Source organism: Rhagoletis pomonella, unplaced genomic scaffold (assembly GCF_013731165.1).
Source record: "Rhagoletis pomonella isolate Grant_MI unplaced genomic scaffold, Rhpom_1.0 Rhpom_scaffold_00008, whole genome shotgun sequence".
NCBI lineage: Eukaryota > Metazoa > Arthropoda > Insecta > Diptera > Tephritidae > Rhagoletis > Rhagoletis pomonella.
Genome location: NW_023458562.1, coordinates 11,317,129 through 11,341,320, shown reverse-complemented (window position 1 = coordinate 11,341,320; position 24,192 = coordinate 11,317,129). Strand labels below are relative to the sequence as shown.

The 24,192-nt window shown below is 37.4% G+C and overlaps 1 protein-coding gene across 3 annotated transcripts in view; it reads right to left on the bottom strand.

Moving 5' to 3' along the window:
- Window positions 1-932: 932 nt before the first annotated feature.
- LOC118744182 (synaptojanin-1) overlaps window positions 933-24,192 on the bottom strand; it is a 36,118-nt gene continuing 12,858 nt past the window's right edge. For 2 of the 3 annotated variants that reach the window (XM_036476987.1, XM_036476988.1), the window contains 5 exons: window positions 17,006-17,794; window positions 10,293-11,725; window positions 7,555-8,064; window positions 6,356-7,489; window positions 933-1,369 (listed from right to left, as the gene is read on the bottom strand). In XM_036476987.1, the coding sequence (XP_036332880.1) occupies window positions 6,356-7,489; window positions 7,555-8,064; window positions 10,293-11,725; window positions 17,006-17,681 (3,753 nt within the window). In that variant the 5' untranslated portion in view covers window positions 17,682-17,794 and the 3' untranslated portion in view covers window positions 933-1,369. Of the gene's footprint in view, window positions 1,370-6,355; window positions 7,490-7,554; window positions 8,065-10,292; window positions 11,726-17,005; window positions 17,795-23,208; window positions 23,440-24,192 lie in introns of those variants that run through there. The other variant, XM_036476986.1, reaches the window with a different exon arrangement.

Sequence of the window (24,192 nt, the reverse complement as noted above, 5' to 3'; positions counted from 1 at the left end):
TATCGATCAATTTGAAATTTTCATACAACAATAGTTTGTATTCCAAAGAATTTATGTTTTACAACACTTCTTAATTCTGATTACAATCGAAACTAAAGGTTTTCAAACTTTTTTTATAAGAATTGCGGTGTTTTTTTTAATGCAATAGTTGTTATAAATTATTATTTTTTGTTTTAATGCAGTATTGTAGATGCATATTTGGAAGTATTTGTTAAAGTTTCAGATTCACACATCAAGTAGCTCCAAAGTCATAAACATTATTCAAGTGACACGCACGTTTACGTTTATCGGCTTAGCGCGCTCTAAAGTGCTTTATTGCTCGGAAAAATCAAAAAAGGACCTTTTTTATTAATGATTTCTATGTAAAAAGACCTGATCTTTCGATTGAGATGACTAAAAACAAAACTAAAAATTACCATAATTGAGAAAAATTACATATAAATTTTCGATTCCAATTTTCACCATGAAAATAGGAAAATTTTCGGAAACGCATAGCACCATCGGATAGCCCGTACAAAAATTTAGGGGAATCATATTTTTCGAATTTTTGTTCCTATTTTTTGTCTGATTCCCAGCTAGTCGAAAAGTAGCTTATTTTGCACCGCGCTTGGGCATTTGACGTGAATTTACCCATATACATGCACATAGGGCATTTCAGCCCAATTCCGACACTATTTGGCTTTTGCATCTCCGCTTTTTTCATAATTTTTAATGTGATAGTGCCAATTGACGAAGGCCACCCTGATTGCTACTATAACATAAAAAATCGGAGATGCAAAAGCCAAATGGTTGTCCGAATCGGGCTGGAATGCCCCATGTGAATGCATGTTAAAAAGTAAAGTCGGAATTTTAATGCTCTCACCCCCCAGGATTGTTCTATACCGAAAAAAAAGTATATCATTTTTTAATACTAGCCATTTTTATGAGCCCCCCAATTGCATTTTTTTAATATTTTGATGGGGTCCTATAAAAATAGTTAGTAATTGAAAATGTTTAAATAAACTATTGGGTATTGTTAATATCTATATTATTGTTTAAATTCAGGAATGTCCCATTTTATGAAATCTTAAAATTTCAATTCATAGAGAATTTATTTTTGCCTGCGTAAATACAAATGTATGTATGTACACAATACCCTATATTCTAAAATTAAATAACAACTATATAGGTAACTAAAGTACACAATTATGCATGGATTAAGCAGGATTATATGCAATATAGGCGTGCATGTGTGTACGTTTTCTCACGGTGTTTACATACTCATACGAATGTTTTCGTAGTTTAATATCCTTTCCAAATGCTCTCGTAGGATTTTCCAATATGTGTTTGTGTACATGTATGTGTCGTGCACCGTTCCGTAACTTGGTTCCTGGTACAAATATAAAACATTACTTTTGGACAGGACCCAAAATATTTTTTTTAAATAAGGTTCAAATAATGATTTTCTAATAAAATTCTTTAGATTTATAAAAGTGTCTGATGCATCAAAACAAAACGTCGGCAAGTGCAAGACATACAACATGTAAACAATATTATGTTAACTAAAATGGAATAGCCGATTATTATAGGATTTTTCACTTAGAATCCGAATCTGATACTAAAGATATTAGATTGGCTCTAGCAACTTAGATTTAAATGGACCGAAAAACACGTTGGAAATTTTTGAGCCTGTGTAAAACAATAAATTGATGCAATATATCTGTCTGTGTGGGAGGATATGAAAGCCTAAGCACAGCCCTTTAATACTCAATATCAACAAATTATGGTTAAATGGTTAACGGCCTTTAACCACATACTGCAGAAATTCCTGTACCAATCTTTGAAGACCCTCGAGGTTTCATGGATTAATCACCAAATACTGATGGACTCTAGCAGTGGAAATCAAGATGAGAATGAGATGAGAAATTAAACATTTTCAAGATCAGATTCCAGCTGTACGGGACAAATCCTTAAAGGATCGGCTGTAATATTTTAGTCAATAAACTTTGTTGGCCTGTGTTATGTTCTCTTAGATGAAGGTTTGAGCTTCAATTTCAACCTCTTTAGAAATTTTCATCGGCTTAGATTTATTTAACACAAGTGATCTAAAACCGGCAAAAGGAGTGTCAAAAAATCCTGCGTACTCGTATAAAAAAAAACTGTTTCCAATTGCTTTCAATATATGGTCCGAATTTTGTTTTATTTTTAGTATTAAAAGGCAATGTTTAGACTTTCATATCCTCCCACACAGACAGATATATTGCATCAATTTATTGTTTTACAGAGGCTCGAAAATGCCTAAAAACGCGCACCTTCAAACCTAAGTTGCTCGAAAACTAGAGCCACTCCAATATCTTTATGGTCAACGGATTCTAGGGAAAAAATCCTATAAGAACAGAATTTTGTTGAGCAGTGTTATCAATGCAAAAGCCCTACATTACGAATTGAAAATTGTGAAGGAAAACAATTTTTGTATTTACAAAGGGAATGGTTTAAGCTTTTCTAAAGATATGTAAATCTAACATTTTTCAATGCAAGCTCTTTTTCTACGCATTTTGACAGTAAAATCGAACGTCTACTTTCCCGTGTAAACAGCCAGAAAGTAGTTTTTGCAGATTTGCAGAAATCACTTTCGGAAATACAAATTGCAAGGTGTAAAATACGCAAATAGCGTTAAAAATAAAATTGTGAAGAGTAATTTAGTTTTTTTATTTGGTCTCTATAGGCTGTTTAACGAATTCTTTAGATATTAATGCTATATGATAAAGTTTTTCATTACATTTTTTTGCGTATAGGCCTAGTTAAAAGGTGCGTCTAAACACAGTATATCCCAAATTATAAAAGCCCGATTTTTCGAGAAAATGTTAGATACTGTGTTTTGGAATGGAGCAGCCGAAATGCTTTCAAACCGATCGTGTGTTGCCGTGTAACGCGATTTTTGGCGAATTTGTATAAAAGTGTAGCATCAAATATAACAAGAAATACTTGTAATTGATTTATTCTCCTAATATCAACTATTTAAATATTAAAACATTCGACTTTTTCTGTGCACTTTAGCATTTCTTAATACATTTTTCAGGTTGTTGTACGCATAAAAATGTTTGGTACCATAGTTGAAAGTGGAATTTTCTGCATTCACAAAATAACAAAAAACAAAAGAAAACAAAAAAACAACAAAAAACAAAAAAAAACATCAACTACAGCACCTGCGGCATCAGCGGCGATGTGTACAACAGCGCCCGCTGCAGCAACAGCAACATAACTACAGGAGCACTAGCGGCTAGAAGGCTAAAAGAGCATCAGACGGAAGGGCAGTTTCCTAGCCAGACAAAAAGTAGTGTGGGAAAGTTTGATTTATATGCAAGGTGTAACTGCTCTTGCAATCACTTTTGGAAATTCTTGAGTTTGGAAGACTTTTTAAAAGGACCTACACTTGCTACGTCTAGCAGCTACTTAACGGGTTATTTACGGGCTTTTCTCCAGAAGACTGTTTACCTTTCAACCAAATTTTCCTATCAAGAAGGTACTTAAAAACGTATGTGCGTATATCTGTGGTAATTTACATTAACCAAGGCTGGTTTCGTATAATGCACCATTTGCTTGCTACGTACCCCTCGCTAGGGCAGGCACCTTGTCGTTGGTGCGGGGCTTAAGCTTTGGTTTCCTCGAAAAGTGGTGCCGTAATATTACGACCGTATTATACCAAACGCTATTCTCAACGCTAATAGCGGTACCGCTTTTATGTAAAGTTAAATGAACGTAGGACTTCATCCTCTTCGACCGTCCATGCACTTTCCACTTTATTATTCAAAATTGATAGACATTTTACGGTGCCATCAAATTACATTAAGGTGTGTATTGCCGTCATCTTAGTTTACATGGCAACGTTTTTGGCAACGTTAAGTTACTACCGCTATTTTACGTTACAGCTTTCGAGGAAACCAAAACTTTAGCAGCATCACAAACCAACCCTCTTCTGGTCTGAGGTAACGCGGATGTGCAGGCATCCGCGCTACCTTCTCTCCAGACTTGGGCTGCTTCAGATCAGTGACCAAGAACTACCCCCTCCTAATCCAGGCTGTTAAGCGAAACCGTGCCTATTGGACGGTTTGCAGCCAGGAGGGTATAAACCGGCTGTATTAGAACGGCGCCTTTTCGACACCGGGCCGCATCGGGAAGTAAAGTAATTAGACTGCTGAGCTTGCCTCGTCGAGCAGGCGGCCGTACGAAAAAGAGGATAACAAGCAACAACAAAAAGTAACAAAAAACAAAAGAAAACAAAAAAAAACATCGACTACAGCACCTGCGGCATCAGCGGCGATGTGTACAACAGCGCCCGCTGCAGCAACAGCAACATAACTACAGGAGCACTAGCGACGTCAAGAAACAGCAGCGGCTAGAAGGCTCAAAGAGCATCAGACGGAAGGGCAGTTTCCTAGACAAGCTAACCCCCGCAGAAGCAGCGCTGTTCATTGAACACGCAAGGGACGACGAACAGCCAGGCACCAGTGCAGATGCGCCCCGTAAGAATACACAGTGCAAAACAGGTACTTTTGTAAACAAAGTCTGGCAGTTCTCTTTACAGGCACAGGGAGACAGGAAGGTCAGGCAGCAGCCACCGCACCGACGGTAATCACCCCGTTCCAAGAGCCGGCATCGTAGGAGAAAAAAGCACCGCAGGGCCAAACCTCCTCCGATGTCTCTGCCAGGTCAGCCGGGGTTTCTAGACGACCGGCATCGCGAGGGCTTGAGCGGTTCCGGGTTCAAATGGTACCTCCGTTACCTTGAGCAGGGCAAGGCCCCAGTTAAAGGGATGTGAGCGTAACAGTAAAGTCCTGCCGATAGGTGAAAGAGCGGGCCCAACAAACAGGTACACTTACCCGCGCCTGCTGCAAAGCAGTGGAGCGGAGTACAGCAACGGCAGCACCACAGAACCGCGCCCGCTGAGAAGCGGGCAACCCCCTGGTGATGCAGTCAAAAGTGGGAGCAACCAGATTACTCCGCCTGAGCCACCAAACCCCAAACAGCAGCGGGAGCAGCCGACCGGGCAAGGACAGGCGCAGAGGGTGCCACTCAGCAGCCCATGCCTTCTGAGTACCCTGCTGCTGCCCTGAGCTCAGAGGACCTAACCAGACTCCAGGATGCCATCATGAACGAGGTTATTAAAGGATGCACGTACCCGTCAACGTACTCGTTGCAATGGTATACAGACGGCTCCAAAACCCCGGACGGTATTGGGGCAGGCATCTACAGACCAAGGCTGGATCTCTCGGTACCCATGGGAGCACACTCGAGTATCTTTCAAGCGGAGGTCTATGCCATTAGACTGTGTGCAGAGATTAACCTACGTAGATATTACGTAATGAGAAAATTTTAATATTGAATGATAGCCAGGCGGCACTCAAAGCCCTCTCATCATTCGAGGCCAAGTCCTCCTTGGTTCTTGAGTGCATTGATAAGCTCAACAGCGTGGCGGAGTACAATGACGTCCAATTAACTTGGGTACAAGGTCATATAGGAGTTGCAGGTAATGAGGAAGCGGACGGACTAGCCTGAATGGCAGCCGCCTAGTCGTCTATAGGGTCTGAGCCCTTCCTAACGATTGGCCCTAGCACAATCAAGGAAGACCCCAGGAAGGAGAGGAACAGGCTAGGGAATCAACATTGGCGTAACACTACAGGTCTACTTCATGCTAAATACCTACTTGGGGGCTACAACCTTATAAAGTACAGAGCGATTATTAACCTCCCCAAAGAAAGGGTAAGGATAATAACAGGTTTCCTGACGGGTCACTGCACACTAAGAGGTTAGCTGCACAAGCTAGGGATCTGGTCAAACGACCTACATATGTCGTTTCTGCAATGTGACTGAGGACTGTGCGCCTGCTTTGCGAGTGCAAGTCGCGAGAAGACGGGAAAGGTACCTAGGCCAACTCTGGGCAAGTGAAGAGCCGATACAATCGCTATCTCCTGGAGATAAGATTAGGTACTGTAAATAGTTTAGGGCATAACAGATCTCTCGGTCGCAGTGCATACCTATATTATCTATCTATTTATCTATCTATTGGCTAAAAAGGTGGAATTAATGCTTGCATACTGGAAACTGTCTCTTGAAAATCTCATAAAGCTTATTAAAAAGTCCTCACAGTTTAAATAACTACTACATACTAACGAATGATGCATTACACTAAATCGAGCCCATAGACTTACGCGGTTATTACAAATTAGGATAATTTGATCTTAACAATAAAATAATTATTTCAAAAAGAAACACCAAAAAATTTGGTCAAAACTTCAACTTAATTAAACATATACATAAGTGCGTAAATAAAAAATAACCAAAAAATTATAATAAAAAATTTTAATTAATTACTTACTTAATTGTTATGGTTGGGTCTTATGGGTAGTGGCGGTGCATTTCCACTTCGATTCGGTATAGGTGGGGGCCCTCGTCGCGCCGGCAGTGGTGGAGGAGGCCCTATTGCAGTCGCTTGAACTTGCCTGCGTGGACTGTCTCCAGCTGGGGCAATTGATGAAATTTCTTGGTTGACAGCTGGTGGAAATGGTGGTGGCGGATGCTTAGGCGCTGGTATTTCATCTTGTATTTCTTCATAAATGTTCAAAGCACTGCCATCGTAGAATGTTGAAGTGCTTTCTTGTATGTCAACAGATGATTGTTTCGATTGGCGTCTTGGTGTGGATGTTGGCGTGGAATTTTTGCTTTGGCGAGGCGGTGTGGGTGGCAATTGTCCATCGGCCGAACCACTTGGTGACACTACAGACGAGTTTATTGGAGAGGTTTGCTGTGTTTCTGTAGGTGATTGTGACTTGGAAGATGAAAAGGCTTCGTTGTCATCATCACTTCCACCGACATTTTCAATATCTAAGGGCGGTTTCACGTTCTTTTGAGTTAATTGGGACAATGGCGTAGGCTGCAATGGAGGTGGCATCAACGGTTGCGCCGGCACGACAGGTTTTTGCGATTTCGATAGCAGCATCTCTGGGACGACGCTTATGACACCAACGTGTGGCTGGTGTCGAGGTGAATTTTTGGGCGACATTGGCATAGGCGGACGAGCTGGAGCAGGTCTCGTCGGAGGTTGTTTAGGTCGCTGCGGCACATCAGGTGAGCTGCTAAATAATTTCGCCTGCTCTTGGGGATTTGAACATAATGGTATCGTATTTGTTGTACAAAGATCAATTTCTCCATCAACTAGTGGTTGCCAATTTGTCGTCTTCAATTCGAACTTTAATTCCATACCGCAAATGTGAATAGATTGTTTCTTACTAGCATGCAATGCCGATTCTCCATCCCGAAATGTTACCCACATAGTATCCTCTACATAGCGTACCAGGGTGACCTCTCCCATTTTCGACAATTCTTGAATAAGAGTAGTCATTACAGCTTCGTCATAGATGGTAGGACCACCTTCATCGAGAGTGTTCTCTTTCACATGCACCACAATGGTAGAATCAGGTGGCCCTAGGTCTCTTATGACCTGCTCAAACACCTAAAAGCGAAAGGTATACGAAATATAGGGTAATGGGAAAAATATTAAGTTAAATATAAATAGACCTCTCGTCGTTGTTTCAAATTAATCTCAACAATTTCTGCATCTATAATAGCAATCACCGGACGATGGTCACTCTGCTTCAATTCACTACGACCATAATGAATAAGTTTCCCCGGATTCCATTCAACACTAGTCATGTCTGTCTCAGCTGCTAAAGCCTTTCTCCGACGCCACAGTACACGATCGGTCCAAGCTGGTGCACGTTGTTTTTCTGACGTATCATATTCATCACTAAATAAGTCATATTTGTACGTCGGGTCAAAGTTTATTTCCCCTTCAAGGAAATCACTGAAAACATTGCCTGCCTCTTGTTCCTTACGCAACTGATCATTTATTAGCACCGAGGCCAGATCTTCATTTTTTATAGCTTCCTTTAAGTCATCTTTCTCCATGTCGATTCGGTAATTAAAATCGCCACACCAAAACACCCAGTCATGCGATTTGAGAGTTCGTCCCATTGGAAATGCCAATTTTCGTGTAATTTCGGCATAATCTGCGTTACGTTCAGCTACCTACAAATATATTGCACAACAGTTACTCTTTCAACAATAAAAAATACTCTTCGACGTGGAGAATTCAACAGTGAGTCAAATCTGTTTGAGGCCTATAGAATGTGAAAACGTTGGGCTGTCTATTTTTTCCTGGCCCACATATGGGCTTGGCAGGTATGAACAGGTACGTAACACTAGTAATTTTCACTCATCTGTTTAATAAATAAATATTGGTTCTAAATAGAGAAAATCTTAAGGGGAACTCGAAGATATAAGGTTGTCTGCGAAAAACCTGGCAGCTAATGGCACGTTGCTGGGTGCAGTACACACTAATAAAAGTAATTGTCTGTGGGGATTTTATAGTTGAAATTGACAAAATATGCCTATTTGAATATAAAAAAAGATAGAAATACTGTTATTAGGAAATTGCTTCAGAAAATATAAAATTAATCAGCGGCTCATAACACTTTGAAAATTGTTACTGGATTTATACTCTTTAGAATGTTGTTCTATTTGAAAGCAAATTCTCGGAAATTAAATTACTGGCAAGTTACTGTATGATTTTTTCCGGAGAATACATGATCATGCCGTTTATTTGGTAAATAATTTTATTGTAACAGCAGACAAGAAAAAGCCACTGGTTTCGTAAAGTGGTCCAACTTCCGAATGCTTTACTCAGGAAAAACTCTTTGAATTAACGCCTCTTTCCGAATTGTCGGCAGAAAGTTTCTTGGGCTCAGTTGCATTCATATAAATAGCAGTGCCAGCTACGTATGCGCCAACGTGACGGTCTGCTCAAACCAAATCAGAAATTTCGTTTTAAATTGTGTTTTCGGCTTAAAGGGCTTCAAAAAAAATCGCAGCAAAAGCAAAAGGCTTTTTCAAGCAACAGAAATAATTAAAGATATTTCTTGTGTTTGTCAATTTTACTGTGGCTTATTAACCTTTTTATTTTAATATTTTTATTGAGCTTTATACCACGATTTTGTTTATTATTTATTATTGTTAATAAACAAAATCGTGGTACAAAGCTCAATAAAAAAATTAAAATAAAGACATTTCTTGTGATTATTCTTGAGAGCTGAATTCCAAGCTTAAGGTAACGGTATAGCAAATGCGTACGAATTTCAATTCGATTAAAGTTAGCATGGCGTTGCTGCCGGATGCATTTCGCTTGAATCATTGAATTTGGCTTCTTCATAATAATAGCAGTTCTGCAATTAACTGACCAGCGAGCGGAATTATTTGTGTACATAAACTATTTCTGTCTTAAAGCAAGTTATTTTTGGGAAGTGTAATATATATTGGAGCGACAGGGATAAATAAAAACTTTGATGTTACAGAAATATGGGACGTTCCAAACATTGTACAAGTGAAACCAGAGCCTTGATAAAATATTGCGGAAGGAAAACAAAACCTACAAAGAAATACAACATCTAATTGGTTGTTCAGCGAAAAATTCAATAATCGTCCCGAAACTCGCAGTCCAAAACGACTAGCAATATATAAAATTGATGGTATCATGGATCAGCACAAGTAGTTGAAATCCTAGAAGTAATGCTGCCATATGCTGGAGAAGAACTGCGCCGAAATGGGTCTTCTAACAGGATAATGACCCGAAACATACGAGCATGCTAGCAAATGACTTCTTTCGGAATAATAACGGGGACATAAAACATAGTGTTTTCAAAAGAAATCCAACCAATGCAAACGCTTTGTGAGAAGTTGTACGCTCTGCAGGGGCAAATATCCCAGTCGGAAGATGCAGACATTTAGTGGACTCGATGCAGCGTAGATGTGCCGCCGTCATTCGGAATAAGGGCTATACGACGTGTTCATGTTGAATTTCATATCATTTTCGTTTTTACTGTTGTTTTTGTCAACGTTTTAATGGAAGCAATTGCAAGAAAACTGCAACTTTTTGTTTTAATTATATTTGCATTAATCGTGCGAGAGCCTTTTTAAGTTTTATTCAATTTATTTTGGATGAAGTTGAGTTTTCCCACCACAGAGAACGCACTGCTATTAATAGGAACACAATTGTATGTACATATGTCGACGATTAATACTGACACGACAATATTTGTGTTTTCGTATCTAAAAGACAACTCCCGTGGTAAAAAAATAACGGAAAATGTGTTTACCTGATACCGATCGAAGCTATTTTAATGAAAAATATTTTAATTCATCTAAATATGAACAAACCAAAAATGTTTTAATTCCGTGTGCATATGTACATACGTCATTACCTGTGACTGGCCGGCAGCAAAGTGAGCACAAACGAAGCACATGGATGTTCCGTACAAAACAAAGCGTATGGCACAAGCTCCTTTATTTCCGGTAGCGCCTCCAAGTCCAGTTTTTACACAATCAATTGCCACATCACGAATGAACGGCGCATGCTCCGGTCGAACATATATATATAAACACACACCGACCAATTGTTGGTAAGTTAAAAGCACATAGTCGTTGTCGCGAGATATAGTCTTTTGCAACTCTTCTGCCCACAATTTGGCATTATCTGTGCTGGCGGCAACAATATTGGAAGCGTTCAAATCCACGATCTCTTGGAAACCAATTGCGTATATATCGACTGGTGTACATGCGTTTTCCGAAGGATTAGTCACGTTTACCAGATCTTTGGCTCGCGCCAAGGCATGGCAATCAAGCAGCCAATCAGACAATGAGTCCTTAAAAACAATACTGCGAAAATGTTTGCCGCCGTTAACGTTATACGTCCCAACAGCAACACGACATGTTCGGGGCATAACATACTCAGCATAGCGTTTACACATTTCCCTTAAAACTGTTGTTGGTGCATGTAACATATTTGATGGCAATAATATCCGAGCGCGATCAGCTAACTCTGACGATAGTGTTGATCCGACCAATAAGATATCAATTGCTTCCTGCTTAGAATTATCTAACAAATTATTCTGTATGGTGCGAGCGGCCGAACGCGCTCCATCCATTAGTTTAGAACCACCTTGTATAGCTCCAGTACCTGCATAGATTTTGCTAACTTCGTTGCCATTGTTTATCCACATTTGACGAAATATTTCCTCGAATCTTGAGAAGTTTTGCTTTTTCTCCCCCAACTTCAAGGCTTCTATTTGTTGATTTAGTATATCCAATCCTAAATAGGTTTGCACACAATTTGTACGATCCAAACAGTCTAGGCAATTAGTACGAATAACACCAAATTGTTCGCGTAATACATGTCCCTGACTGGCATGAAAGAAACCATAGTTTACACCACACACGCCCAAACGTTCCTTCAATTTCGAAAGCGCTCCAAAATTTCCACCTCTACACTCTTGATGGTAATCAAATATAACATGTGCCACATCTTTGTGAGTCGACATACTATGATGTCGTTGAAACTCATTACTTAACATCGCTTCCCCTTCCTTACTTCCAATCATGGAAGTACCCAAAAGATTCACAATTGCTTGATACCCGTAACGTTGTTTCATCATCGTCATGTGCCGGTCAAAGGCAGCAGCTGAAGCCTCGAAACCACGCGATAATTTCACTTTATGGGAGCCCACTTGAACGCCTGGCTGTTCCCAAAATAATGGAACAGAACCACGCGTTTGAATATAGCTGGTTACATCACTATCCACATAAATCACTTGTTCCGTTTCAACAAAGTTAGCAACGTGTCCTTCATCATTGGTTCCTTAAATATAAAAATATATACATACATATATGTAAATGTGTTGTGTGTGTTGGAGCAGTTAAATAGAGTAAAACTTCCATATATCGAATATCCATTATTCAAGGAAATAGTTCGACTTCAAATAATACACTTTTCAATATTTAATGAACCAAATTTCCGTAAATCTCTTTTTCTTAATTGCCTTGGATTAAAGAATGTTTATTTGTAACTGCTGATATTTTGTTAAAGACACTTTTGAACTTTTTCCTACTGCAGAAGAACAAAAATTAGTAGGTGTTCTGAAGAAGAACGGGCTAGGAATGGGCAAGCGTCAGCAATACTCATGGAGGTATTCATGGAAACACTAGAGCAGGCTTTCCCAAAGTGGGTGCGTATTCCTGGGGTGCCGCTAGTGGCTAGAGTATACTAGTGGTGCGGGCAAATTCTTTAAACTTTCCATACACCACACAAGCGGTTTGATCAAACTTCAACATGGCGACGAATCGACAATTTAGGACGACAAAAATGTTTACTCCATATGTATTTGACAGATTTCAATGAAATTTGCTGTTAAGGGATTTCCGGGGTCACTAATTTCGAATATTAAATCAAATTTTCAAAATTCGAAATGGCGGATCCAATATGGCGGACGATTTATTTAAAAATTACTATATTGTTATGAAGCTTGTTATCCAGAGACTTTCGTCGTCACTGTTTTCGAAATTGGTATTCAATTTCCAAAAATCAAAATAGCGGATACAATATGGCGGACGACTTTTGTTTTTAATTATAGTTTGTAATGAAACTAGGTATTCAAAGATTTTCGTTATCTTTGATTACGAAATTGAAACTAAACTTTCAAAATTCAAAATGGACATGCAATATGGCGGACAAGTTTTTTCTTTTAATTATGGTTTGTAATGAAACTTGATAGCTGGGAACTGATTACGAATTAAATATTAGATTTCCAAATTAATATCATTATAAAAATAATTGACACCAATAAATTAGACAACTATTACATATTTAGATATACAGTAGGGAACCAAAAATATAACAGCTAAACGGCCAAACACTTAAACTTAATTTTGAGCTATAGATTGCGATACCGTTTTCAGAATATTCGTACCCCGTCAAAGCTTTAAGATATTTATTGTGGAAATTAAATGAAAAAAAATCAAATTTTAACAGGAAAAAGATTTAGAAATAAAAATGTTTTGTAGAATTAATTTGCATCGATATCTAGGGAGTAAATACCAAGCTTCATAACAATGTATACATTTTTTAAAGAAATCGTTCGCCATATTGGATCCGCCATTTTGAATTTTAAAAATTGTATCAATTTCGAAATCAGTGACGACGAAAACCCCTAGATACCAAATTTCATGGAAATCTGTCAAATACATATGGAGTAAACGTTGTTGTCGTCATATATTTTCGATTCCTCCCAATAAACGACTTAAGAAAAAGATGCTCTATTTAATGAAAAGGGAAAGGGGGGACGAGTTCGTGATATTTTTACATTGGCAATTTGTTGGATTTTCGAACTGTTGAAGAAAACTCCTGTACTCGTTGCAACTTTTTTTTATAACTCTAACTGATATAAAAATTTCAAAATTTTTTTCAATAAGAAAAAGGCAATTTATAGAATAGGTATTATAACCATTTTACAAGCAGCTATATTATTAACAAAAATCGCAAAATAAAGTACATACAGTATCGGACATATCTATAGCACGCCATTTCAAAGTGATATTGTGTGCCACTTATGTTTATTTATTTATTTTTAAGAATTTTCAATTAAAATTTAGTTCATTCTCAGACAAACCCCATATATACCCAAGATTAACAATTTGTAGAAAACTTCAAAAAAGTGCAACAAAATTTCACGTAAATTTCAAACTTTTTTCTCGGAAGTGTTAAAATTTTTTTGAGTACACAGTCTTTTAGCCCCTGCAATTTTCTTCTTATTAACAACAGTTAACAGTTTTGTCAACACGGAAAGTGAGGCGTGAGATAGTATCCGTGTTGACAAAACTGTTAACTGTTGTTAATAAGAATAAAATGACAAGCGAAATTATTTTATCATCGCTTCAAACAAAACTTGATTTAATTCGACGCACGATAGAAAACCCAACTTTGCGCATTTCTAAAGCTAAAGAGTTGCGGTAAAAGTCAAAATGTGTGTGTTACATTGTGGACTATAAGAAGTATGAGAAAGGTATGTGTGATAAGATTTAAAGACTTTTGATTTTCTATTTTTGTCGTCCTAAATTGTCGATTCGTCCCCATGTGTGGCGGCCAGAAAATCAAAAACAAAAATGATGTTTATTAAAATTACCTCGAGCGGCTCGTCAAACCACATACATAACACAAATGGCTTGCAGCAAAGGGATAGTTCACTTGGTTTGTCAAGCCGCTTGTGTGGTGTATTTCGCTCATAAGCGTAGTTCCCCAGTACATTTGGTCAACGAAAAATTTAATCAGAAAATTTTGAGCAGCTTCGCGCACACGTATATGTTACTTGTTCTTTGGAACTGCACAATCACACTGTGAAAGAGCGAATCAACACTATTTTAGAGGCAGTCGGGAACGAACTTATTATAAGTTTGAAAACTTGTGAATTTTTTAGTTTGCAACTTGACGAAAGTACCGACGTAGTGGGACTTAACATCGTGTATGTAACATCGATGTTAACGTTAAGAAAATTGATAACAGCCGGTTTCATCAGCAATTTTTTATTTATTCTTTTTTTTGTTCTGTCAATTTCCATATAAAATCATGATTCAATTATTAAAGGTTTTGTAAGTAGCTTTTTTTCTAAAATTTGGCACTCCCATCCACAGGGATGGTTTATGGAAGCAGGAGAAAAAGGGGAAGAATTCAATCACACTTCCTAAAATGGGAGCTAAATTCCATAAAAAGGTGTGGATAATAGTGAATGGTGGTATTTTAAAACAAAAACCAATTCGATTTAATTATTTAATTTAAAGAAGCTTATTCACATCAAATATAACCCCCGATTGTTATTAAAAATAAATATTTCTATGTAAATACCAAACTTGCGTACATCAGATGGCGCATAACTTGAGAATGGATGGTCCACTTTCAGCTTTTTTTTGTTGTATTTGTTTGCCAGATGATGGATATGAAAAAGCTATTTGTTTGTGGAAAATATGCAATATTTACTAAACAAGAAAAACGACAAATAAAAAAATTTGGAGCTTACGTTTCTTTCGCGGTTATGGCTCGATTGTTTCGAATATGGTAATTCGAATTCTTTGATGTCGCACTTTTAATGTTCTGGGGAGATTATACAACTGTCAGAATATTAACCATTCGCCGGGTTGCACGAAAAAAAAAATTTGAATGACTAAAAATATCAAAATATAAAAAAATATCAAAATATTCGCCATAAAGAGGCATTTGCATTGTTCAACTTAGCATTCTACTTTCAACTAACCGCTTTCAACAAAGTTGGTCGCCAGCCAACATTCGCCTCGTGCGTACACCTCTTAAGTGTGCAATTGCATCGCGCCATTGACTAAACCGAGCTGTCGTGTGACGTTTGGGCCTATGGATGCGGTTTGGCAATGTTATATTGCGTCAAAGTCTCATTCGGAGACACCACGATTGGGTTGTGGAGGACAATACCTAAATACCTTCGTTAGCTCATTGATCAAAACCATTGCACGCTTTTCTTTAGAGCGACTTGGCTGAATCAAGAGGTCTCCACGAATATCTACAAATACATTTCGGCATTTAAGGGAATTTCGTCTCTTTAGCCTACATTGAAGTTTGTAGTCCAGCGATTCTCACCCATTTTGTCTTGTTGGCGCCAGCGAATGAAGAACAAACATTTCTTCAAATTTAAAAAGTAAAAATTTCACTACTAACAATTTAAAAATGCTCTCAAAACTTGCAAAGAAATTTGAAAAAGAAATATCACTGTTTTTGTTTTTAGGAGTATGGTGGGAGTGTCATTGATAAAATCAGAGCGATAGAAAGTTTTTCTTACAAAACCTTTCATTATTGAATCATGTATAAAATTAAAAAAATTAAAATTATTTTTCACTTAAATTGCTTTCGTGAAATTGGTTGAAAAGTTATTTTCTTAGAGTTAACGCTCATTACCAGCGTTAACTTGGGAGGTTTAGAAAAAAACCATTGTAGAATATTTTCCCAACATTGACTCTGAAGGATGTCTACAGCTGGATATCAAACCCGTTTTCATGTGACCCTAAAAGTAAACCTACTGAGATGACAAATTAAGCTTTTGAAAACCTTCTGGACATCAGTGAAGATAGCACTTTGAATATTAAATACTACGAAGGGGGCCCAAGAGAGTTCTGGATGCAAGTGTATGCAGAAAGCACTACTATTGGCAAGATTGCATTAAAAACACTAGTGACTTTTACTTTAACATTTCTATGTGAGACTGCATTTTCAACAAAGTAAGCAAAAAAACAAAACCGACTTCAATTCCCATATAGAAATTTAAGATTATCGTTAATCTCATGATCCAATGATCGTATTCAAGCCAAATTAAAATGGGACCACCGGTGAGGTAACAACTTTCCTTTAAACAAAATAGTAGTCAGTTAACGTGGTCCATAGTTAAAAAGTAATAATAAAAAAATATGCCAATGAAACGTTCTTTTTTGTGTAGTCGGTTAAAAACAAATACACCAACAAGCTGCCAGCGTCAAATAATTTCAGGGTAAAATTTTCAAAGCTGCCAATAAACTTAAAAGAAATAATGAAATCATGAAAACACAACTGCAGTCCTCACATTAACCCCTATATTCTAACAGAGTCACAAAACTTAGCTCATCACTGTTGTGATTTCTAGTGCGCCGAGAAATGTGTCACAAAAAATTCGATTTTGAGTGCTAGAAAAATACACAAAAATTTAAAAATTTGTATTGTAGCGGCATATTTTTTGCAGCGGCAAGCTTTGCGGCGCAGTAGAAATCACAGCAGTGATGAGCTAAAGTTTGTGACTTTGTTAGAATACGGCTGTAAAGCTAAAGGAGTATAAAGGTTTTTATCATGGTATAAAGTTGGCATTGTGTTTTCTTGTTTTCGTAGACATTTGAAGAGTAGGGGTGCCGCAAAATTTGTTTAGCACAACAAGGGTGCCGCGGTAATATAAGTTTGGGAACCCCTGTTTTAGAGCGACCGGTAGTAAGAAATTTATACGATGGCGATATTGCCGTCAATAACTTTGTTTCCGAAGGCGACACGTTTTCTTATTGCCGGTAACAAAAATTGTTTGGTGTGTGAAAAAACAATACGTACCTCGAACATTGAATCGAGTGCCAGCACGCTCACAACTCAATCTCGATATGATTGCGGCACGAGCTTGTTTTGCTCCAATATAAACAGTGCGCACTTCCACGGATCCACACATTGCTTTCAACAACCACGATTGACAGTCGACACCAAATCGGAACATGTGTATATGCATCATCCGATTCCAAAAGAATCGGTTGTCAGTTTCGGATATTTGCTGACGACGTTGAGCGCATAATGTTATATCGAACTTCTGTAAACTGCTGGCCATCGAAACATTCGAGTGAGCAAAATAAAAAGTTCCTGAATTTAGCAGCTTTCGACACTCCGAGATTTTGTCTTCGTTTGGAGCTGCATTTTGCAAAGATACAAAATGTGTCTGTGTGATTCGAAAAATTTCTACATCGCAGATCTTTCCCATTGATACGCAGCCCGTAACAAGTACCAGAAAAAGAACCGTACTCTCGCCAGCATTAAGTTGCAACACTCCCAGGCAACCATATGCGTCACACAACTTGGTATACTGCTTGCGAATTGCGTCTGTTTCATGGTTGGTAAGTAAAGCTGCCGCATGTGATTCAAATAGAATGCTATCACTTTTATTTCGATGCTCTAGAAGAACGCTATACGGCGATGGTGGGATGGATTTTTCAAGTACACGTATGACCTTTGACATAGCCATTTGGTTTTTGTAAATTTTAGTCGCGTGTGTGCTCTTGCAATTTGCAATATTTAATATATCTTGTGCTGTCCTTCTGGATATCAATTTTTTTTATCTTGTCTCTTTTAGGGCATCTGTAATGAAGAATAATGGATGAGACCAAAATATGCGAAGTATCGAGATCATTTAAATGCATTTCTGCATCAAAAATAAAATTTTGGAAAAAATGTCGCCTACGTCTTTTTGGCGGTTAGGGCTCGGTAAATTTTTATCTTTATTAGGTGTTACATACATATGTATGTTGAACATGCATATATATGGAATTTAATCTGGTAGATGATGATTGTCCCACTGGGAAAATAGGTAAGCACCTTACGAGGTAAGCCATGTTTTCTTTCAGTTTTTAGTACCAATATTGTCGTCATGGACAATGGCATCTACTAGTAAAGCACAAAATAAACACCGCCAATGACATAGTAAAGCACAAAATGAACACCTCCGACGACACATTCCGTTGTCATTTCAAAGCGCCGAACTACTCCATAAGGCGGTCACGTCTTTGTTAAAGTAATGGAGATTCGGCGGGGAAGTGGTAAGGACCGCCGAGGACCGCCAGCAACTTAAACTTTACAAAGTAAGTTACGTGTAATGCAGAGCAGTCGCTCGGAGTAGCTCGGCGCTTGGAAATAACTTCGCCCCGTAGCGAATGTCATGCATTAGCCACTTAAGTGTGTTGTACGGCCATGTTAAGTCTTCAATGACTTTGGGCTCCGTTTATATGGACGTCGTTCATGACTTTTTCATACAAATGGTAATTTAGTCGTTGATGGCCTCTGCATGTCTTTATTATGCAGTGATCATTGATGGCATTCAAGCGGCAAAGTCCTGCAAAGAACTTTTTATAAGGGACCGCTGCAAGACAATGTCTGTTATAAGTATTTGATAGGAGGACACCTGCATGACATTGTCACCAGCGTCATTTCCAGCTATATGTCGTTTAGGATTCACAGCAAGTGCGTCGATGTCACTAAATCCCCATTAGTGACGATATCACCAGTGACCATTTTCGCTACTGGGCGGCTGCATGTTTATTTGCAACTGACAACGTAATGTATCGTGGGAGGTGTTCATTTTGCGCTTTACTAGTAGATAACATTGGCCATGATGACAATTTTGGTACTAAAAACTGAAAGAAAACATGGCTTACCTCGTAAGGTACTTACCTATTTTCCCAGTGGGGTCTCTGAAGGAAATATTGGTCCAATTGCTCGAAAAATATAGTCTTAGGTATAGTAGTTTTGTATTTAGACCAAAGATAGTCCAAAAATTTAAAGCAATGTAATGTAAAACAGGTTAATTGTACCAAAGGTGGTCCGAATGTAATGCATAAGGTATGAGTTTGGTTCTAAATTTGGTTCTAAATTTGGTTACAATGTCACGCAGTAGCGGAAAATGGGTATGATTAACGATTTACTGATATGAAGGCACTTAGTCAACGAATTTTCATGTGGGGTGTTGGCATGTAGAGAGAGTACCCACTTAGGAAATCTGAGAACCCCAGTTCGAATCTCAGCTGGCGCAAGTGTTATTTTTGTTTTTTTTCTCCCAAAATTGGTTACAATGTAATGCAGAAGCGGACAATTGGGCCGAGCCTAGGACATTCAATGTTAAATGTAAATAGAATTTTACATATTCTTGGACCAAACTTTGGACTACTTACAATAGGTTTGTTCGTCGAGCAAAAAATTTGTACGAATTTGTACGAATTATCACGGTTTTTGCCCAAATCGCGTTCGTGCAGACCAAAAAATTATCCAACACTCAAAAATTGTGAGAGCAAAGTGACAGTTCTCTTGGAGAGAAGTTGCAAATTCTTGCTGGAAAAAATTTTGCCAGCAAGAATTTGCAAACACGAAAAACATGTGGTTGTGACGCATGGTTGCATTTTTCTCTACAATAATTTGAATAAATTAGTTCGTTAAATTTAAAAATTTATAAACACGAGCGATTTTTTTATGAAAAAAGGAAGTAAATAATTGTTGATATAATTAATTTAGTTAATTCCAATGATTTGAACTTAATTCGGCTGAAAAAAATGGTATTCGCAATCGGAATGCAATTGCAACCAGAGTCGATTAAAGAAACCCGACAGCTAGTACGATGAAGAAATTGAAATGTATGTTAAAGAAAGTCAGAACAACAAGAAATATACATGTATATCCTGTTTTTAGCCATCCGAAAGAATTTTAAAAATTCTAAAAAAATTTTTTATGTTTGAAATGCAACCGTGGACGCCAGCTGGCAGGGAAACTTGCAAATTTCTGCAAATTTGCGTTCGTGCAGAAATTTGCAAGTTTCTCAACATGAGAGAGAATTTGAGAGAATTTTTTCTTACTCTCTGATATTTTGAGTGTTGGATAATTCTTGCTGGATTTTCGACGAACAAACCTAATCACTTGCCGTCTAGTTTGTGGTGTGCTCTAAGTCTATTCCGAGATCCTACAAGGGTGTGATGAAAACTAAACACATTCTCATTTATCTTACTAACACGTTTGCAAATTTTGCGATGGTTAAAAAGAGACCATTAAATAAGTCCATAAGTGGGAGGAAGACGGAAGATCACATGTACACAAATGTTTACATCACGTTTTTTTATATTGCTCTTAAAATGTTGATAGACGTACATACTTGATTGAGATCTCCATCACCAGTGAGTATCACACAGAGTGAGACCCACAGCTATACATACGCATGAATGTATGGATATGTATAATCCCCTCAACGGACGACGTTGTTCTCAGTCACCGGGATAATAAGGATCCCTCTGTGCAAACAATGTTCCGGCTGCATCAGAAGTCCTCCCGTGGCAGTTCTTGGAGTGACGGTCTGGCAGATCGGCAACATCGTTTTGTTTCGAAAACTTTTTAGTAGACATAATTGAAGAACAAAAATACATTAAGACGAGAGTTTTCTTATACATATCTACATTCCACTCCTAGTCCCAGCAGCCACTTTTTAGTTATTTTAACTATACAATTTTGCTGGGGAACAAAATATATATTTAATTTTACTATCCCACTAGGAAAATAGGTAAACCTTACGAGGTAAGCCATGTTTTCTTTCAGTATTCAGTACCAAAATTGTCATCATGGCCTATGTCATCTACTAGTAAAGCGCAAAATAACACCTCCGACGACACATTACGTTGTCTGTTGCAAAATAACGTGCAGCCGAAGTTATTTCCAGCACCGAACTACTCCGAGCGACTGCTCTGCATTACACGTAACTTACTTTGTAAAGCGGCTCAGAAGTATGTCTGATACCAAATGTACATTCTAAATTCCTACTTACATAGGGCGGCCACGTCTTTGTTAAAGTAATGGAGATTCGGCAGGGATGTGGTAAGAACAGCCAGGTGAAGGGCAATACCTTACCAGCAACTTACACTTCACCCGGATGTCGTTACCACGTCACTTACCACAACGACGTGGCCGCCTTATGTAAGTAGGAATTTAGAATGTACATTTGGTATCAGACATACTTCTGAGCCGCTTTACAACGTAAGTTCGGCTGAACGTTATTTTGCAACTGACAACGTAATGTGTCGTCGGAGGTGTTCATTTTGCGCTTTACTAGTAGATGACATTGGCCATGACAATTTTGGTACTAAGGGCCTGTGCCAAATGATAGAAAAGAGAAGATTTTGACGGATCAAAGTAAAAATCTGACATTTCTCGTGGTGAATAAGAACGTCAGAATTTTACCTAGCTCATGGGGCTAGGTAAAATTTTGACAGCTTATAACCATGTATACACATAATAGGAGCGTTCCTCATCTCCCAGAAATAGTCAGAAAAAGTCCGAAGTAGTCAGATTTAGTCCAAAAAGCGTTCCTTAACTCGGAAATGACAGCAAAAATGAGAGAGCAACAGTCAGTGAGAGTGACTCTCATCAGTCCGAAGTAGTCAGATTTAGTCAGAAGAATTTTTTCTGGCAAAATCCTGAAAAGTGTCAAACTCAACTGAATTTAAATTAACGGAAATTAAAGAATACGCTAAAAGTGAGAATAATCTAAAAAGTAAAAGAAATTAATTGAAATTGGAAGAAGGCAAAAAATAATTGATATAGCAAGTGTTTATTGTGCTTGAGCTTGTGTGAATGTGTTTTGTACATATATTTCTGTTCTTATTTGACGTTAGTTTTGTTGTTGCCATTCTTTGGACTAAAAATTTGGTTTTTTGGGTTCCTTTACTTTTCCTGTTATTCTCTTCTAGTGAGCGCATTTTGCTTACGCTCTGGCATTTTGACACTTTTCAGATTTTAGTCCAAAAAGATAAGGAATGAACCTAATATTAGTTGTGTTTTTTTACAAATTATCCAGTAACTTGCCAGTAACTCTCCAGTAACTTTATTTCTAAGAATTCGCTCTCATAGAAAAAATTTGCAAAAAAGTACGCGAACGCTTTTCCAGTAATATTTGCAAGTTTCATGAACAGCTGATAAATTGGTTGTTTATTCGTAGCAAATTCCTTATGAAACAATATATTTTGTATTTAAATAGGTTTATTTTGTGAAATTCAACAATAAAAAGCCACAAACAGTTTCCTTATTAGTTTAAATTTCATCCAGCAACATGCGATCAGCTGTTCTTCGTACTGGCAAATTCTTACAAGTAAAAATTTATCCAGTAAAATCCAGTAAAAACTTGCAACTTCAACTGTCATTTTTCGCTCTCTCAATTTCCCCTACTTTGCAAGTTTTTGCGTACGAAAACGCCAAAACATGAAAATTCGTAAAAACTTTTACTGGATTTTACTGGAAATGAGTAAAAAAACGCAACTATTGCTTGGCGGTAATAAGGAGTGAACATGAAAATGAAAGCTGAAACAGCATAAAAAAAGCGTACGTTACTTGCAAATTACAAAATAAATATAAATTTTAAGAATTTCAGCAACACACAAAAATAAAGCTTTCGCACGAGCGTTTGCTAAGTTTACAACTGTCAAAATTTAACTCTGCATTTGGCACAGCAAAAAACAATTTATTTGTACACCATACCGAATTTTTCCATCCCGTCTCACCACGGAGAAAAAAGTTACCGATTGGCACAGGCCCTAAAAATTGAAAGAAAACATGGCTTACCTGGTAAGGTGCTTACCTATTTTCCCAGTGGGAGCATATGTACATATATGTATATATACATACATACATATGTATGTAAAAAAATGCATTTAACTTCAATGCCTGCCAAGTGCAAATACGTACATATGTATACACATAAACAATTTTAGTACGTTTTTACTACATGAACTTTTTGAAGCGACTATTTCAGATGGATAACATTAATTTTCTCTACCACAGGTTTTTAGTTGTATTATGCTTGTTAAAGGTTTCCGCCCCCTTAATGGGCCTCAAAACCCTACTCCACGATATAGATTTTTCACCATTTGAATGGATCTAAAATATTATATTTTTTAAGTAGTCATATACATATGTACATATTATTTTCTCTTACAAAAAACTCTATATAATACCGTTGCAGAGTTTACCTTCTTACTATCCGACGATAAACAATTAGAACACTAGAAATTCTTCAATAATTTACAAAATCAACAGTAGCGCAATCAGAGAATATGCAGGAATGCAAGTTCACTTAAAAGTCTGTGCACGTACTTTTCCAGTCCAAACCAGCCGGCAACTAAATTGACAACACCCGCTCTCAATGACGGGGTTGCCACTTTCGTAAATTATTACCAAAATTGGTACAAAAAATTTGGTTTGGTAAAAAGGTAAATTTTTTCTCATTTTGATAGATTTTCGGTAAAATATTTTGTTTGATAAACAAATAAAATTTAGTTCCCGCTTTAATTTGCGAAGTTAACTTTAGATGATAAATTTCTTTCGAAAAGTGTAGTCTACTTATTGCATTAATTTTTGAACGCTTTAATGCACACATTTTATATAAGTGCATACATACATACATACGTATGTATATCGATAAAAGGCGAATATATCGTGCTCCATTCAAAACTCATTTTACTGGAATCATGAGCAGCTTTTATTGCCTAATATTTTAAGTGATTCTTTAAGTAAAAAGAAAAAATGGGCTGGCATGTAATTACACCCGGTGATTGTTCACAAAAAAAGTAATAAATCACCACAGAAAACCGGCGGCAAAATTTTTTTTTATCAACGGAAATTTTTAGCTTGCCATTGTTGGTTATACTAAAATTGTATGGGCTATAAAACTGCATACCCAAGATTGTTATACAAAGTTTGAAATTTTGACGAAAGTTATTTAAATATTTTTATATGTCGAAAATTGCTTGAATCTTTGATTATTATGGGTTTTGTTAAAACGTAAGCAATATTCTTATACAAAAATAAAAATAAACATTAGCAAATAATTTTTTAATTGAAAAACATTGAGAATATTAAAAAAAATGCCAATCGATGTTTGAGTCACTGTATTTGTCTATGATAACTACAGTTGAAGTTTTCAAATGATGAAGTTTCAGTGTTGTTTTTAGTTT